The sequence below is a fragment of the Falco punctatus genome (assembly GCF_963210335.1).
Source record: "Falco punctatus genome assembly, chromosome: 6".
Lineage (NCBI taxonomy): Eukaryota > Metazoa > Chordata > Aves > Falconiformes > Falconidae > Falco > Falco punctatus.
This window is the reverse complement of record NC_137585.1, coordinates 31545807-31564635: the sequence shown is the minus strand read 5'-3', so window position 1 is coordinate 31564635 and position 18829 is coordinate 31545807. Positions and strand designations below refer to the sequence as shown.

The 18829-nt window shown below is 40.5% G+C and overlaps 1 protein-coding gene across 1 annotated transcript in view; it reads left to right on the top strand.

Annotated features, from left to right (window-relative positions):
- Nucleotides 1-18646, top strand: part of APPL2 (adaptor protein, phosphotyrosine interacting with PH domain and leucine zipper 2) — a 38630-nt gene extending 19984 nt beyond the window's left edge. The window contains exons 6-21 of the mRNA XM_080394024.1: nucleotides 122-163; nucleotides 283-341; nucleotides 1297-1443; nucleotides 3725-3807; nucleotides 9225-9383; nucleotides 10498-10686; nucleotides 11023-11065; nucleotides 11143-11199; nucleotides 11314-11402; nucleotides 13023-13175; nucleotides 13297-13349; nucleotides 14847-15021; nucleotides 15676-15712; nucleotides 15837-15977; nucleotides 16672-16719; nucleotides 17551-18646. Coding sequence (XP_080250150.1) covers nucleotides 122-163; nucleotides 283-341; nucleotides 1297-1443; nucleotides 3725-3807; nucleotides 9225-9383; nucleotides 10498-10686; nucleotides 11023-11065; nucleotides 11143-11199; nucleotides 11314-11402; nucleotides 13023-13175; nucleotides 13297-13349; nucleotides 14847-15021; nucleotides 15676-15712; nucleotides 15837-15977; nucleotides 16672-16719; nucleotides 17551-17679 — 1604 coding nt within the window. The 3' untranslated portion in view covers nucleotides 17680-18646. The remainder of the gene's footprint in view (nucleotides 1-121; nucleotides 164-282; nucleotides 342-1296; nucleotides 1444-3724; nucleotides 3808-9224; nucleotides 9384-10497; nucleotides 10687-11022; nucleotides 11066-11142; nucleotides 11200-11313; nucleotides 11403-13022; nucleotides 13176-13296; nucleotides 13350-14846; nucleotides 15022-15675; nucleotides 15713-15836; nucleotides 15978-16671; nucleotides 16720-17550) is intronic.
- The last annotated feature ends 183 nt before the right edge of the window (nucleotides 18647-18829 follow it).

Here is an 18829-nt window from a genome sequence, read left to right as displayed (position 1 = left end):
ACATGCATCTCTGCTGTGAAAGGACTTAGTGACTTAGGCATTAAATATGCCATAAACGGTCTCAGTTGAACAAAGTCTTTACAGCTGGTTTTACTTTGAATATTTGATTTCTCTTTTCCAGAAGTAAGCACGTTGAAGGATCTTTTTGGCCTTGCTAGCAATGGTATGTTTCCCTGTTTTGTTTGTTTCTAATGGTGTGCACCTCTTATATCACATAAGACATTTTTAATCTACGCACACACACATCACATTTCTAAAAAAAATAATATTCCTTGTCTACAGAACATGACGTGTCCATGGCAAAGTATAGCAGGTTACCGAAAAGGAAAGAAAATGAAAAGGTAATGAACATGAAAGGGAAAAGGAAAAGTTTCCATCAGCCGTTTTGTCTGCATCATTGTTCACTTAGAACTTTGGAGAGTTCATCGGTTAAATTCACAGTAGCTCAAGAGTGCTTGTGATTTCGTTTCCAAGCAGACACAAAGCTTTTAAACATGAATTCAGCAAAGTTATACCTGTTTTCCCCAAGTTAGGCAAGTGATCAAGTACTGTGCTGAACTAGAGCCCTTCAGATGCAGGGGAGCTCTTGGGCAATCCAGATGACTATAAATAGATCTGTATAGGCCTACTGTTGTACAGCTGATGTGATGATGCTGTATCAATGGGTACAATTCATTGTGAACTGTCATGAAGCCTTGTGTCTGCTGTTTATAAAGCATTCCATTTACTCGCATTTACCTTCTTCCTAAACTTCTCTGTATGGATTGTCATTCCACTTACAGTACACGTAACTCTGTTGGTGGGATTGTTTTACGTTTCTTCTTCTTTGCCCACTGGACCACTGTTCCCAAATATATCCCTGTATGCCAAAAAGAGTGTGATTGGCCCTATCCTAAGGGTGCATCAGTTCTACAAGATGGCCATTAAAGGAAATGCATTACAGAACGGAATGTGATACAGCATATTATGAATTATTCATCTCTGAATTTGCACTTGCAGGCTTGTGTTGTGATCTCAGCTGCAAGTAGACTTCTTGCATTGAGATCAGATACAGAATTTTAGTTGTGGTACTTACACAGTTTGTAGTCACAGGGGCTCCCCAAATGCTTTAGTACCTTGCCAGAGAAGGGCTTGAAGTACTTGCTTTGGGTTTTGGATTTGCTTTCTTCGTTTCTCATCTTTCGCTTTTATGTGAAGAAGTTCTGTGATGAGAGTTGTTTTAAAGATAATTTGAAAATAATCAGTAAATGTAAATATATCCTTGTGCATAGTAACACCATGATCAATTTTATTCAGCTTAAGGCAGAAGTGGCAAAAGAAGTGGCAAATGCAAGAAGAAAGCAGCACCTTTCATCTCTGCAGTATTACTGTGCCCTGAATGCTCTGCAATACAGGAAGAGAGTGGCAATGATGGAACCTATGCTAGGATATACACGAGGGCAGGTATGGACAGTAACACATCTGTATCACTTAGACATGTCCCTGGGAAAAGGAAAACGTTGTAGCTCTGGATTTTTTTTTTTTTTTTTTTTTTGAGAACTGACAAATGATAACAGGGAAAGGAAATACTTTTATTCAGCTTGCTTAGATTCTAACAACAGTTTTGTTAGAATCAGTTTTGTTAGAATAAATCAACTGTTAGTTGAGTAGTTTAGATGTAGTTGCATAGTTTAGATATTCAGGAAAGACATCAATGAAAAAAAATTCCAGTACATTTATATGCAAAATCAGCCTGGGTTTAATTTTTTCACAGCTAAGCTATCAGTGGAGCAGCATTTACTTCCACTGTTACTCTGCACAAACTCTCTTATGTAGCAGTTCCCTTCCTGGCACATAGTGTTCAGCATACTGATGAGGAGTGTACACGATAGGGAACAGAGCATGCACTAGAGAACTGGAAGGGCAGAACAATGGAGTGGATTGAGCATAAGGCTGGCAAATCCTGTTTCTAATCTTTATTCTGCTAGCAATTTGATAGAGCATTTCTCAGGTCTGTAAAATGCAGTAGTAATACTGATAATCTGACGTCTCCAGAATGTCAGGAGGATCAGCAAACTAGTATTTTCACAGCACTTGATTCTCATTGCCACAGATTTTAAGGGCCTGTTGTGCTTTGACACTGATGAAAGAAAGTGTTGGGAAAATGAGAATTGGGCTGTGAAAACAGAAAATACGGATCTTTGAGACTGTAGTGTGGATTGTCATCTCCATTGTCCTGTGTCTTTTGCAGATCATGGACCCCATATAGAACAGGTATTAAATGAGAATTTAGTCACTTTCCCCACCATGGGAGTTCACACTGCTTCTCTGCTGTTGTTATCCTAAGGAAAGAGATGTGTCAGTTTCCTTTACTGGAAGCCAAACAGAACTTTCTTTCCCTGTATTTTATCTGGCAAAACTGCCATATCTTAGTGCTTTATACAGGAAAGTCTTAGGTTGTCATGGGAATGACTGAGTAGCCAGAAGCCAGTTGATACTGATGCTTAAATACTGTTAATCTTCAGCATAAGTATATATTTTCTGTATTAATTACTCAAAATACACGTGTCATGTTTCACATTTCTAATGAATGAGCAGGCCATAAGGAATTTTTGGAAGCAGTGGCTAATAGCAGGTTTATTTGACTGAAAACTGACATCAACATCTAAGCTAGGCATATCAGTCTATCATCAGTGGAATTTCGAGCTTTTCCCTCCTGAACTAGGCTTCTGAAGTAAATAGGTGAATCATTCTTTAAGAGAGCATGCTTCCTCTCCTTTGTTTGTAAAGGGAGTCTGTGGTCGTTAACATGGTTGCAGAAATCTGAATTAAAAGTAAGAGGAATCCCATGTCCCAGGGTTAGAGAAAAAGAGTGGAATCACAAGTAAAATGGGATGAAATAGCTAATAAATTGCTTTAACAGCCAGGAATTTGCTTTTACACTTCTTTCCAGAGTAGTTCACCATTTTTTGATTTATTATTTTAAAGCTAATTAATTGCACACATGCACTAGCTGTGTCTGTGTTTCACACAGTTGCCAGTAGATCCTAATGATGACTGTGTACCCCACAGCAGGTAATCCAAGGTCAAGCCTGCACTGAGTGCTTTGCTGCTGTTGTGTGTCTGCTGAGCCATACCAGCTAAGTGAATTCGTCTTCTGTCACAAAATGCGCACTTTGGCCTTACTAGCTTTTTTTAGCTCCTGCAGCAGAATAAAATCCATGGTAAATCTGTAGTTGATATAACTGATTGTGCTGGAGGCTTCTGCTAGCACAGCTATGCTTCATCTCTTTCCTGACTGATTTTGCTGTAGCAGTTCAAAAATTTCCAAACTGGAGTTGGTAGTCCAGGTTGGACTACTAAATCTAATGGATGATTTGTGTCCCATTCCTTTTAATGTGGTGGCATTCCATGCAGTGGCTCATGGCATCACTAGACCCGATTCTGCACAGTGCTGTTATGGGAGAAGGCTACCTGTTCCCTTATTTCAGTCATTCAGCAAGTTCATTGGAACATACCTGTCAGCAGCCAGTAGCTTCTGTGTGTGTGAAAAGGGTGTGTGAAAGGGTGGAAGATTGCAAAAATGAGAAACACAAAGAAAGGAAATGCAGCTGTTTTGACCATGTGATCACCAGCCAGATGCATCAGTTGATAACGGAATTGCTGTTAACACAGTTCCCACAATCTGTTACTTGTCTGCCAAAAACAAGACAACTTCCATTGTCCATCTTTTGGTATTTTTCAGATCAACTTTTTTAAGAAAGGAGCAGAAATGTTTTCCAAAAGAATGGACAGCTTTTTGTCATCTGTTTCAGACATGGTTCAAAGGTAATGCAATACTTTTCCTTTTGTCAGTGGGCATGTTTTGTTAAAGCAGCAGGTGGAAAGGAGGTATGTTTATGCATGTAAAGGAAAATGCTGTCAGTGAACTGCAGAGAGTATTTTTACAGTATAGTCAAGAACTATATACTGTAAAGTGTTCACATGCTTATATCCCTATGTCTCTTCTTGGACTCAAAAGCATGGAATTTGGGCTTGAAGTGCGTTAACAAAATTAATATAATAGAGGTAAACTGCATTCTGAATTAGAGGTATTTATACTTACTGGATCTTCTGTAATAATACTGTAACAATAATCCATTAACTTCTCAAGTAAGGATTTAGGTCCTGTAGTGTTTGATGTTGTAGCTACATAAGGCAAACTCCTCCCCTAGAGAACATACTCATTGCATTCAGTATAGGCTGTATCAGTTTACTGAGTTCTGCCTGCTTTGGCTAACTAAGGCTTTATTTCATTAATTTTGTGATTATTTTTTCTTATATACACACACAGTGACCCCCACACCCTGTCCTCTACTTGTCGTGAAGATTGACATTTGCTTTATAATTAAGTCCCTGTAAATGTAAACTTTACATTTAAAATGTAATCAGAGAGAACATTAATAATTGATCTTAAATCAGCTGGAACACTAGACTGAGTCCTTCACTTTATTGCTTCATACCTTTCATATCAGACTGTAGCCAAATCATTACTTATTCTGACTGGTGGCATTTTAAATAAATTGTTAATTTGAGAACAGTGTTGTAATTAATTTCCCTGTATAGTAAGTTCTTTTACTAAATGATTCTTTACTTCCTGTACCTTACTTATTTATCTTTTCACACTCACTTCTGAAGTAAATCCCCCTGCCATCTACACAGCAGTTGTATAAACTGGAGGACAGATTTTTAACTCCCTTTGAAATAGTGCCCTTTACTTAATAAGCTGAGAGCATCTTGCTCGTGTCTTACAGGCACAGTGAGGATCCTGCCACTGGATCCTCACCATAGAATAACCCCTTGTTTTCCAAAGTCTGATGAATTTGAATTCCGGATAGTGCACAGTACTAAATGGAAGCAAAACCAGGATGCTCACTTGTTCTGCTGAGTCTGGTTTTTGTATTTTAGATCTGTCACACAGCAGAGCTTGAAAGTACAAGTCAAATGTAATTAGTGCAGGAGTGTGATGGCTTTGGAAAAAAACAAAAAGAGAAGCTTGCAAAAAGTTGAATGACACTGTGCGGCTTAGCAATTACTGACACAGGACACGGTTTCATGACTTAAGATTATACAGCCACTGAAAACCATGCTGCCCACTCCATTCCTCCTTTAGTGCTGGGGATCACAAGGCTTCAGTGAGTCAGATCTGCTTGCTAATCAAGCTAAAAGTGTTTTATTTGTCAGATTTGTTTTCTTGGAATAATAAGCTGATGAGACCCATTGTGCACCTGCAGAATTTCAGCAGTGATGTAGTCTTGCATCTGTTTAAGTGGATTGTGACACTGAGTCTTCATATTTGGAAATATTTTCATTTATACAGTGAATATTGCTAACCGTGTGAAAACACATAAGACAGATCATGAAAATATTCTCAGTAACCAGTTGGTTTCATTGCCACAAATGCATATAACTTCAGAATTATCAGCTTTTCTCTGCTTTCTACGCTGGAGACAGGAGAAATAGCCTTAGGGAGTGGAATCCAATCTCGGGAACCATGAAGATGCCAGGGCAGTTTTGATGCAAGGAATTTGTGGTGCAACAACAATGACTGATTAAAAGATTCATTGAAGTAGCACTTATGTAAAAACTCACAGTACTGTTCCACTTTATTTCAAAATGAAATTTAAATAATTCTTACTCTGTCATTTAATGATTATGTTGAAAGGCACTAGCTTGCAAAATACGGCTTAATTTAATTCAGATCTGATGGTATTACTCAGCCTTTATAACTCGGCCTCTCATATGACTTGGCTAGGTGGTAAGATGCACGCAGCTGGTCTCATTCTGGAAGTGATATGGGAGCTTAGGAAGTCTCAGCTTTCCAAAGATGTGGAAAAGCTGGAAGTAATATGAAACAGACGAGCAGCATGATGCAAGAGTCATTCTTCATCTGGCCAGCCAGATACTGCTTAGTGCTGACTTAAATGCGGCACTGTGTCTCTAGATTACTTCAGCAGTTACAGGAAAACACCAACTTCAACAAAAGACTGGGGAGGAGAAAAGGGAAGAATCATATGTATTTGTGTACTTGCCTTGTCCTTTTCCACAGGCTTTTTGCCACTGCGAGAGACAAGGTAGTGGACGACATGGATCTCTCGTCCTGCTGTGTACAGCCTGGGTTATGTGCCCGTGTTCTTCAAAAGGTTTAACCACTGGGGCAGGAAGTAGGGAGAAAATTGCTTATTCTATAGGCGCAGGTGTTAATGACTTTCTAAGGTATGCAATGACAAGTACTCTTATGTTTCCACCCCATGAGTTTTCCTAGTAGCCTGGATACAGTTAATAACTCCTCAGGCCTGGAAAAGTTAATAAATAAATCAAATATTTGCTGGTATTGTTTCTCTGAAAGTCAAAGAACAGCTGCTGCCATATGGACCTCGAGGGGTCATCTAGTCCACTCTCCTGCTGAGAGCAGGGTCAGTTCCAGCAGAGTGCTCAGCACTGTGGCCAGGCAGATTTTGAGCATCTCTGTCTCTCACACATGGCACACACAGCATCTGGTTACAGCTTGTGTCCAGTCCCTCATCCTTTCACTACACACCTCCAAGAAGGGTCAAGCTCTGTCTGCTGTATACCCTCCAGTCAGGTGGTTAAGCAGTAAGATCCCCTCCTTAGCCTTCATTCCACGATGCTGAAAAGCAATTCTCGCAGCTTCTTCTCATGTCCCGTGTTCTGGCCCACTAGCCATCTTGGTAGCTCTTCCATTGACTTTGTTTCTGTCTTCCGTATGCTGAGCACCAAAAGCAGACACAGTACTCCTGCTGGAATCTCACAAGTGCTGAACAGACGAGAATAATTACTTCCTCTGACCCACTGGCTGTACTCTTGCTCCTGCAGGCCAGGATGTGACTGTCCTAATTCTGCCACAAGGACATGGTGCTGGCTCAAGTTCAGCTTGTCCTCTAGGACCCCCAGGTCCTTTGCTGAAAGTTGCTTTCTGTCCAGATGCCTCCCGTCCTTTACAGTTGCAGGGAGTTGTTCCGTCCCAGGCAGGACTTGCGATTTGTCTTTGCTGAACTTCGTGAGGTTCCTGCCTGCCCATTTCTGCAGCACGCCAGCGTCCCTGCGAACAGCAGCCCGCGCTCTGCCCTATCTGCCAGTCGGCCTTTCCAGCTGGGTGTGCCTGTGGGTGGTGACCATGAACTGACTGATGAGGGACATCACTAATAGCTGGGTGCCAGTTGGCCTTTGTTTCACTGGTTACAACCCTTTGTGCTCAGTAGCCCAGACATGTTTTCTACCCATCTTGTAGTAGACTCCTCCAGTTTGTATTTCACCAGTTTGGCTATAAGCATACTATGGGAGACCATGTGAAAGGGCTTGCTGAAGTCAAGTGAAACAGCATCCACTGCTCTTCTCCAGTCCACCAAGATAGTCATTGCATTGCAGAAGGTCAGGATCAGGATCAGGATGGTCGGGCATGATTTAAATCTGTGCTGGCTGTTCCCAGTTGCCTTCTTGTCCTTTGTGTGTTTGGAAATGGCTGGAGAATTCACCCTGTAACTTTCCCAGGGACTGACATATGGCTGACTGGCTTTTAGTTCCCCAGATTATTTTTCTTACCTGTCTCAAAGGCAGGTGTGACACTTACCTTTTTTCAGTCATTAGGAACCTTCCCTGCTGCAGCGAACTGTTGAAGATTATCGATAGAGACCAGCCTTGCAGGAACATTGGCTAGCTCCCTCAGGACCTCAGTTCACAGAACGTGTAACCAGACCTCAGGTTCTCAGAAGGGCAAGTGCAAGCAAGTGGTCTAAAACCATCTTCTACTTCCTTGTCAACAGATGTGCCAAACAGTGCTTGCAGCTGACATGGAGATCTAAGCCCTTTTATGTATGGTGTATATCTATCTATCTATAGTATATATTTAATAGTGGGTTTTTTAATTAATTACGACACATTTTCAAAATGGGAGGCTGTTTGTTGCTTTCTGATTATGCCCATTGCGTTGGTGTGTATTGATCACAAGAGTCTACAAATGAAACACTGATGTTGATGGAAACAAGGCAGGTTTATCAGTGGGCTTGTCAAGTGGTCAGTGGGAACCTTTGAAAATTATGTGGTTCCCAATGATTGTCTGACAGCAGAGCTGAAAAAAAACAGACGATATTTCACTGTCTTATGGTGACCGACTGTGGCCTCTCTGCTTGCTTGTTCTAGTGAAATAGCTGCTCTGTTTCCCCCATATGCCACATGTGTCTATATATATATGTGTGATGCTTCTGCAACGAATTATCACTTACTTTCTGAGTTCAATTTTGCACTCAGATACCCCTTCACAGTTACCACTTTAAGCAAACTGGATTTTACAGGTATGTTCAAAAAGAGCTCAGTTTTGCCAGCCTGCACCAAGGATGTTTTCTGAATCACACCAAAGTGGAAGACAGTATTATAAAGGAACATAAAGCTAAAATGGGACTTGAACAACAGATTTTGTTACTGTGTTGTTCTGAATTCATGGAAAACTTGCTGTTGAAAGTCCATGGCAGTGGTCTCCTGGCAGGAATTCCTACATGTTACAGTTGCACCATTTAGAAAAAGTTTTGTGAAAGCCAAGATACAGTATAGTAAAGCCTACTTTGAGCTGTGCTGCTATCCTGGGGCAACAGCTGTACATGTTCAGCGCTGTAAATTCATACAAACATTTCCCTCTCAACACTTAAGCATTTCTTGTGTGATCATTTTGGTTTTAAAAAACAAGCTTATAATTCTGATCTCTAGATATTGTTTGAGGAAAAGATAACTGTTTAGTACAAATTGCAAAAAAAGAAAGCATAGCTACTGTATGAGACATACGGAGAATAATGTCTTCTAGCTGGGCTTGCAAAATAAAGGGCAAGGGGAAATCCTGGCTGCAATTTTGCTGCCCGCCTGCCAAAGACAGAGTATGTGCATCTTCTCTCTTTAGGCTCAGGTGACATTTTCTGGGAGTATAGTTCCCTGTTGTATGCTTCTTCCTTCTGTTCATTCCTAACTGCAGTGATTTATCTAGTCCTTAGAGAAAGCCTTGGACATGCAGTCTTACATGATATTTCCTGTAAAGTCCTAAAAATGAACTTTTGCCTTTGAATGACTCTCCAGTGTAATGTCAACTAGTATTTTTATTCATTCTGGCTTACAGGTGTTAGCTATATCCTGGTATAAATTGACTAATGGTGGCTTTGGGTTTATTCTTATATTGTTTGTTGTTTGGTTTTTTTTCCCAGCATACAGGGAGAGCTGGATGCTGAAGCTGAAAAAATGAGGGTATCCCAGCAGGACTTAATTGCGGTTAATGAATCTGTTTACATCCCAGATTCTGATGTAACTTCACCTGCTATCAATAGAAATCTCATCCAGAAGGCTGGCTACCTTAATCTTAGAAAGTAAGACTGTTGCTACCTACTGGTTTGTTTAGTTGCTGACTAGTTGCTACATGTTTTTTAGGTTGTAAAGACTCCTCAGTAAGGTGTTTGAGGCTCCTGAATGACTATGGTAGCTGTACTCTTCAGCTCCTAAGTGTCTTTGTCATCTTTGGAAATGTGTTTTAGAAGCTTAAACCAAATCAGAGGCATTTAAGTCTATTTTCCTGAAAACAGAAGTTTACTTCTGATTGAATTCACTTACAGGGATGATTTCCTGTGTTCAAGTGGCTAAAGTTAGAAACTGATGGGGCTGGGTTCAGATTGTTCCCAGTTCTTAAGGCTAAAGAAAACATAGTGTTTACAAAAAGAAACAGCTATACTTTGTAGCTAGTACATGTTTTCATAAACAATCTCCTTTGTCCATAAAGCTTTTATTTGTGTAATGCAAACGCATAACTTTGAATGTATACTATACGTAGAGTTACTTCTGCAAATTTTCCAAGTAATATCTTCCATCAACCTCTGCAGGAGTTATGTACATTTGTGGCATATAGTAACCCTGTTTATGGGATTGATTAAATATCAGTTCATTTCTATTTGACTAGTAATTCTTTTGTTGTTGTGAGTGGACATTTATTAATTTCTCAAAGCATGCATTCTCAGAGCTGGATTACAATGTAATAGGACTCCATAGCTAGGGAGGAGATGGACTCTGTAGGAGATACTACTTGCAGAAGATACTTTTTAAAATGATGATTCTTTGACTGAAATTGTTCATGCTGCTCTTCAGCTTGAAAATACCTTTTTTTTTTTTTTTTTTTTTGGTCTAGCTTAATAGTATTTCATGTCAGTTACTCAATACCAATAATTTTCATTCCTTAACAAGGAGATACTGCAGCGAATGTTTTTAATTTGGGTTGTTTCAAAGCAGTTTAACTTTTCAGCTTTCTGTAAGGATTAGTCTCTGCTAGGAATAGGTGCTGCTTTTACTTCTTAACAGAGACTCATCAAAAGAAAAAAAAATTCTAGGGTCGGACGTAAGGTTTAGATTAGCATCAGAATATGTTTGCAGTTTCGTATGTTTGGAGTAATTTCTAAATAGTAATGAGTCTTTATCACTGCATCTTCTCCTTAGTAAAACAGGTCTGGTGACTACAACTTGGGAAAGACTGTATTTCTTCACTCAAGGTGGCAACTTGATGTGTCAGCCAAGAGGAGCAGTAGCTGGAGGATTGATTCAGGACCTGGACAACTGCTCTGTTATGGCTGTAGACTGTGAAGACAGAAGATACTGCTTTCAGATCACTACTCCTACAGGCAAAGCGTATGAGACAGGTTTTATTTGAGGACAGCCAGTCACACCTGCCCTTTCAGAAGCTGTTTCATGTAAAACATGTTTGCTGTAATAGTAAGCCTTTCTGGGTTTCCAGAAGGGTGTTTCCAAATTAAAAGCATGTTCCTTCCCGTCCTCCCCCACGACTGCCTGAACGGCAGATGCGCTATCCTTTAGCTGCAGCCTATTTGTGGGTTTTGTTCCCTATTTGTGGGTTTTGTTCCTTTCATGGTTAATAGATACAAAGCTTGGTGATGTTATTGTAAGACCTGGAGTCAAACAGTCCTGGTGTCCACTATTAGCACTGATACGCTGTTTATATTTCAGGGGTATAACCCTTCAAGCAGAAAGCAAGAAAGAATACGAGGAGGTAAAAATATTTTCTTAAAGTTGTTATTCTTGTATACAAGTGAACTCGAAGAGTTCAATTTCATTTTTACCTTCCAGTGGATATGTGCCATCAACAACATCTCCAGACAGATCTATCTCACTGACAATCCAGAGGTAGGAGCTTGTTTCTGTCTTTCAGTTCATTCCTTCCAACTTGCTATCACATTGTTCTTTATGTGGCAATGTAAAGTAAGTGTGTAGAAGAGCTGTTCTGTCTTGTTTTTGTAGGCAGCTGCAATCAAGTTAAATCAGACAGCCCTACAAGCAGTGACTCCCATTACCAGCTTTGGGAAAAAACACGAAGTTCATTACCCCAGGTAGCATTCTCACTTGCACGGGCTAGGGGCTGTGTGCTCAGTCCTGCTTTTTTTACAGGGCAGCAGTGACCAAGGGAGAAAGCCCTGTCAAGGCCCTGGCTTTACAGGCCTGTGTTCTCCAGCAAATTCCTCTACTTCTGGTGTTTCCTGTTGAAAGCTGTAAGAAATGCAAGTGTTGAGGGTAGTGCTTATTGCTCCACATCACAGCTTTGAAGCTTCTTGTGGTTGGTGTTGGGATTTCGCTGTTTCTTTGGGAACAAACACAATGATTTATTTCCAAGTGCTTTGCTGTAAGGGAATGACTTGTAATGCGGATAATACAGCAGAGTCCCCAGTATACATAGAAGTGAGTATATTCTTGCATATTACCTCAAGCATTTCCTGTCAGTCTGTCACAGGAATATGCCTTACGCTGCTGTCAGAATAATTACTGTTGTTCTTTTGTGCTTGTTCAGGTCAATCAATAAAGCTCCCTCTTTCACATATTTTTAATAGTGTTTTAGGATATGCTTATATGCAAAATAAGTATTTTATGTATCATTTCTTTGTGTCCGCATGATCCTAGCATCTTGCTTAATGGGAACTCTTCAGACTTACATCATCATCGTTGGCTTTCAAGCCCAGTGCTGGACTGAAATCCTGCTTTAAGAAGCAGTGTGATAAATAAAATAGGGCAAGTCTGTGTCACACTGACTTCACCATGAAGGGACTTCTCTGCAAGTTTTGTCACAAAATTGTAAATTCATACTCAGACGTTTACTTGTATAAATTCAAGTTTTTCCAGATCTTTTGCCTCTCAGGCCAGTGCCTTTACTATGATTTATGATTCCCTTTATTATGATTGCTTACAAATTCCAAAGATTCCATATAGCCATGGGGAATGCCAGTCTATTTCTTTCAACTTTTATTCACAGTACAACTGTTTCACTTTGATTACAGTTTTATAAATAGAGGAGTATTGCTGTCTATTTCACCGGGCAAAGGAAATACCTATTTCATTGACAACTAATCTCCAAAGTCACTTTTACATCTGTATGCAACCAGGAAATTTTCTAGAAGTAGAAGGATGCTGCTAGTAAACCCGGTGTACCATATGTAGTGATGGGTGTAGTTGTGACCTCTGTAGCTGTGGGAAACACAGAATTTCATTCTCTTTAAGAAAAGTTGCAGGAAGAAATCTGACCTGTGTAACACTTCTTTTTAACTATCACATTGTAACCTGCGGCCAAGTAAGATCTGAAAAAGATGTCAGGATTGCCATTTACACCTATAGGCACAAGTCAGGTCTCTGCCGTTTGCACTGATAGTGCAGCTGCAAATGTGGCCATTAGAGAGAAGGGAGGCTAAGAGCAACCTGTGGCTGAAAGTCAGCCCCCCCACAGAGTTACCTGCCTTCACTTTTAATATACCAGCATTTACATTTTTCCAAAATAATTTTAGGTACAAAAAAAATAAACCTGAGATTTTATTAGAGTTCTCAGTAATGGGTAAATAGGAAAATATTCCATATTTGTGTATAGTGGCTCAATCCTGCTTTGGATTTTTGAATAATCTTGTCTCCCACAGCAAAGATAGGATGTCATTGATTGATTGAAACATTCTTTTCCATTTTCACTTTAGCCAGAATGTGAAGAATACAGAAAACAATAAAGTAATTCCTAATGATTTGGCTGGCATTCAAGACTCCACACAACTCATTGCTCCTGGAACACCGATTCAATTTGATATCGTACTGCCTGCCACAGAATTCCTGGACCAGAACAGAGGTGGCAGGTACGGCCAGAGACAACAGTGATGGATTACTTTGAGTGATTTCAGGGGAGACAATTAGTACTGCAGCATGTGTGTGTGATGACCAGAATCGCTAATTAGAGTTTTTATTCTTATTTCATAGGCGTGCAAACCCGTTTGGGGAATCTGAAGACAGCAGCAGAGATGAGGAGGAAGGTCAGTGCTTCCTTTTTCCAGATAAAATTAGTCATGATTTTAGGCCTAATTCAGCTGGCAGCTATTCATTGTCTCTTCGTGAAAGCACCTGACACCGTGGAGCAGCAGTAACAGATCCATGGTAGTGCTGAAGGTAGTTAGCTTTCAGAAGCCAGTCTTTTAAACATCACTACGTGTGAAAACAAACACTTTTCTTTCTTGATGCTCCAAGCTGTAGTCCAGATTAGATTTATGTCAAATGTTTAAAGGCAGAAAGATTTGGTATGTTTGATTTTAGTCTTTTTTTTTTTTCTTTTTTTATAAAGTATCTGTTGATTTCTTTAGAAAGGGTTTGATGGGACTATTATAATTCTGCTCAAGTTTGGTACTGCTTAGTAGCCTTTTCTTACCCATGTGCACTCTGAAATCCACAATCTAAATCTCACAGAGGCCCAGCATGTAGCTAGCTAGCAGCAGCAACATGTCTCTTTCAACAAAGGGAGAGTTCCTTACTGCTGCCCCCTTCCCCTCCGCCCAGTGACAAGCTAGCAGAAGTCAGCAGTTCTGACCTTCCTCTACTGGCACATGCAGGGCTTAGACCCTGACTGTTCCCTCTTCCCCTGTGCCAGTTACAGCCGCTGCCTGGAACCCACAGCCCCTGTCAGGAAGCTGCTCACAGAACCAAAGCAAGACTGACCAGTTTGAACACTCTCACTTGCATGTGCTGTCCCATCGCGAGGTAGGATGGCTGCAAGCGGCCTGACAGCAGAGAGGCTGCGAGAAGCTGGCAGCTCCACGCTGGCGGCGGCAGCAGCAGCAGCACCCTGCTGCACTGTGCAGCACGCAGAAGAGCGTACAGTGCTTAGGTGACCGCCCTGCGCCTCGTACTGCACAAGGGGACTGACGCTTAACCCTCTTTGTGGTGCCTGTGCAATGTAGACACAGCTGTAGTGGCCTTTGAACCGTCACATTCAGCAGGACTTACCCTGCTTCACCTTGCTTACTGCCAGCTGTACCGGGAGCGCGAACAAATGATGGCTTTGTCGCATAATGGCTACTTAGTTGTAAATAGGAGTTTGTGGTGATAGCGAGCAAGGAAGGATTTAATGAAAACCTCACCGGAGTCAGCCGTGTGGAAGATCAGGACATAGAAGAAAGTGAGAAATGTACAAGGTTTAAAGATAAGAGTTAATTTGATGGAAGCTGAGGCTTGTGCACAATCAAATTTATCACCGTTTATGTGTACCTGATAAAAAGACAGGCAAGTGAATTTTACTAGCTAATCCAATGAGGCACAAAGGAACAGTTATACTTTTAAAGCTTCTAAGCAACTTTGATTTTTCTTTTTTTTTCTCCACACTGGCTGCCAGTTCAAGCACTGTAAAACTGGGTCAGAGCGCTGCCTGGCTCTGTTTACTGTTGAATTTCCAAAGTGAAGAAAATAAGTTCATTGATAACGTCACCTACTGAAAAATTGAAGTAGCACAGTGAAGGAAGTTATGCCTTTTTGTCTTCCAGATTCACTCCTGCAGCAGATGTTTGTAGTTCGGTTTTTAGGATCTATGGCTGTTCAGTCAGACGACACGAGTGAGGTGATTTATGAAGCTATGAGACAAGTGTTAGCTGCTCGTGCTATTCACAACATATTCCGTATGACTGAATCCCATCTCATGGTCACCAGCAAGAACCTGAGGTACTGTAAAACCATCACCTGGTCAACATTCTGTTCTCTTCATACAGCTTGTGATTAGTAAAGTATTTTTGGTTTCGTTACACCCTTTGAGGAGGGAGTAAGTCCCAGGATTCACTTTATTTAGTAAAAATGTCTCTCTTCTTACTCTAGTACCTAGAAAACATCCTCCTGACTAAGTTGTAAGAACATCCTACTGAAATTTAGGGGATGCAGTGGGGCTATAAGGCCTCACAAGATACAAAAAAAGATGCAAAAAAAATGCTTTGGAAGGTTGTCTTTCCTTACATGTAGTAACAGCAAGAGAGCCATTGCTGTCCTGTTGTCAGTGTTATCGCTGTAGAATATGTTGATACAAGACATTCCCTTTAGTTGGAGCGCACTGGTGTCCATATGTGTTGGTCCATGCGCACAGGCTGGTTACCACGTTGTGATGCAGAAAGGTATCATGACCTGTATGTGTCAGCAGCAGAGAGACAGGGTCGAGTTGAACGTTTTCATTGACCAACTTGAAATCAGATGAAGCATTTTGATTCTGTGCATGTTTCCTCATCTGTAAAACTGCTCTCACAATTGCCTTACTATTATAAAGCTCCTTGAAATTACTAAGAATCACTCTAAAATACTTTCTTTTCCCCCCCCTACACATAATTGCAGGTTAATAGATCCTCAAACCCAAGTTACACGAACAAGCGTAAGTAACGTTTGTATCTGGTTTTCTGCCCAGCATTGAATACTCAGTTGCATGCACTTGAGCTCTTGACCAACCTAACCATACGCTGGTTAAAACAAGCGAATTCTTTATTACGCTTTTCCAGTTTGAACTCACCACTGTGACACAGTTTGCTGCTCATCAGGATAACAGGCGACTGATTGGCTTTGTGGTCCATCTCAGCGAGGCACCGGGAGAAGAATCCATGAGCGCATATGTTTTTGAGAGCAACACAGAAGGGGAAAAGGTTTGTGTAACATTTGATAAAATACTTCATTTAGCAAACAGGTCTTGGGCTTCTTGGCTTACACATCTGGGAAGCAGTGCTACAGGAGCAGGAGTAGCTCAATTTCTTGCCAAGAAAACAGGCCTTAGCATGCAAGCCTTTGATGGCTTGTATCTAAAAAGGACTGAATTTACAGGTAACGCAGCAGCATATATATACAAGGAGGAAAGGATGTGATCGTTAATACCAGCATTAAGAGATGGGGGAAAGTGTGTGTGTCTAGCACCACCACTAACAAAAATGAATGTCAGCTGAGACGTGGACGGCCCTACTGTGGTAATGTGCTGGGTCCCTGCTGCATGTGACAATAACATACTATAAGAAATAAGGAATGTGCTGGAAAACTTTTGGCTTAAAAAACCGTAACACTCTTAGATGCACTGGAAAAGATCCCCCAGGTTTGGAACTAAAGTTTGGTGAACAAAACTGAGTTGAGTACAAAAATTTACAAGCCTAAGTGAACCTTGAAAGCAGAACCTAAGATAGTTGTATTTTTATGTAGTTAGTTAGCACAGTGAGTTGGTATTTCACCTCTGCTCTTAGACCTGTATTTAAGACTAAGTTTGCACTGACACTTCTGTGTTTAAGTCCCAATTAAGTAACAAAACCCAAACCAAACCTGAACTCCACATATATATATTTTTTTTTTTTTTAGATTTGCTATGCCATTAGCTTGGGAAAAGAAATCATTGAGGCACAGAAGGTAAGTTTGTTTCATTCTTCATGTCTATGTTCTGATATTCATATTCTGCTTTTGATTGCATCATCCAGGTACCTCGTGTGCGTAAGAAAAAAAGAACTGCTGTGCCTCCCAATGACAAAGTTTTGCAGCCATGATTTAACACAGCCCCTGGATTGGTTATGCAAAACCAGACTGACTTTGCAGTAGCTGGATCTGAGATCAAATTCACCACTTCAAATCAAACTCGGGACTATACAGATCCAGTTGTTAATGTTTGAAAGGAAGCTGTGAGCAAGATTTTCAAAAAAACCCAAATAAACTCTTTGGGATGAAGTGTAAATCACACACGTTGCTATTTCACTTTTAGAAACTCTTAGTCCTTCCTCTCTTGGGGACAAAACCCACTGCGTTTTCCCACTTAAAATTAACACAAAGTTACTTAGCCCCTTGTAGATAAATTTTATTTATGTAAAGATGCAACACTAATACACTGACATTTGCTGTATATTTTTGCTGCTAAGATTTCAGAACAAGTCAGGGGAATGAGCTTTTAGTTACTGGCACTAAGCACAGGTATAATAAATGATTTGTTTAGACAGTTACTTTTCTCCTTGTTTTTTGCTAATTACATCAGTGCCAGATGAGAGCAGCAAAATAAAGGCTTAAAATCAATTACTTTTTTATATACCCAAGGGGTGGTTTTACTGAACCAACAGGGGTTATTTGTTTCAAGCCTTTAGTCTAAAGGTTGTAATAAAAAAAAGTTGCAAACCTTAACAAGAAGTACTGGGAAAACTGTGTGCTCCTCAAATATTGCTGCAGTCTGCTGGACTGTCTTTTGTTTTTCTTCAGGACCCAGAAGCATTAGCTCAGCTAATGAAGTCTGTGCCGTTAACAAATGATGGGAAGTTCGTGCTTCTGAACGATCAGTCAGAAGAGGATGGAGCCATGCGCGAAGAAGGGGAGGAATCGGAAGCGTAAGAAAAACCCTTGTCGCCTCCTGCAGCCTGTGTGGGAGCTGGAAAACCAGGGAGTGGTTTTGCAAGAATCTCTGGGTTTCCATCCCCGGCGCACGCAGGGGGCCAGCTTCTGTTCTCCTGCCAGAACAACTGTGGCATCTTCACAGTGGTTTCCTCTGGCTTCACAGTGGAGCAGCAGCAGGACTTGGCCTTTCGGGCTTTTTGCGTTTGTGACTGTGTGGTGTGTAGGTGCATCGGGGAAGTGGACAATCTTGTGTCAGCAGTAGCCCCTTGCCTGCTGGCGGTTAGGACAGCACAGCTGTCAGCCACAAAAGGTTAATGGCACTTCTTCAGATTTACAATTCCACTGAATTGGGTGCGAGCTGTCAGCTCCTTTAACAAGTATCAGGCCTCATATTTCCTACCACAGTCAGTTTTCATAGTTTGCATGATCCTGTGCATCTGAATGAAGGTTAAAAATGCACTATTTACTTTATTTTCAGATGAAGTTATTTTTAGTCTAGTTTAAGTGTAACAAGATACTATCTTTTGTGCTAGCCTATTTACAAAAGTTTGTTAAACAGTAAATTTTTCCTATTAATATAATCTATTTTTATATTGCATCTAGAATAAGCTTACAAAACAAATCTAAGTGCCTACTCGTACCTTCATGAAGACCACGCTCACCCCATTCTGTAATTAAATAATGGACATAATGTACCTCCTTGATTTATTATTCTCAGTACCACTGACATGCAAACATCAGAAGTAGGCAGCAGATGTGGCGTGTTAGTTGTGTGCGGTTTTTCTGTGGTTAGGTTTCTTAAAAGTTGAAGTTGCCAGAGATCATAATTGTAGGACAAGTAAGTATTTTATAATAAGAACTATTTGCATTTTTAACATTACGGTGACATGCAACAGCTGAATCTACCAGCAATCTTTGGTTTTAAGAAACTGAGCAATAAAATGCTAATTATAAATCTACACAATGTATTGACTAGTCTCATAGTACTATTCCTAAAATTAGATACTGTATTTGGCTAGTAAGTTTAGTTTTTCCCCCTCCAGTTTAACCTGAAAATGTGAGAAACTGTACTTTGCAAGAACAAACAAAAATAAACAGCAGTTGGGGGGGGGCAGGTGTGTAATCTGTGGCATAGTTTGTGTTAATC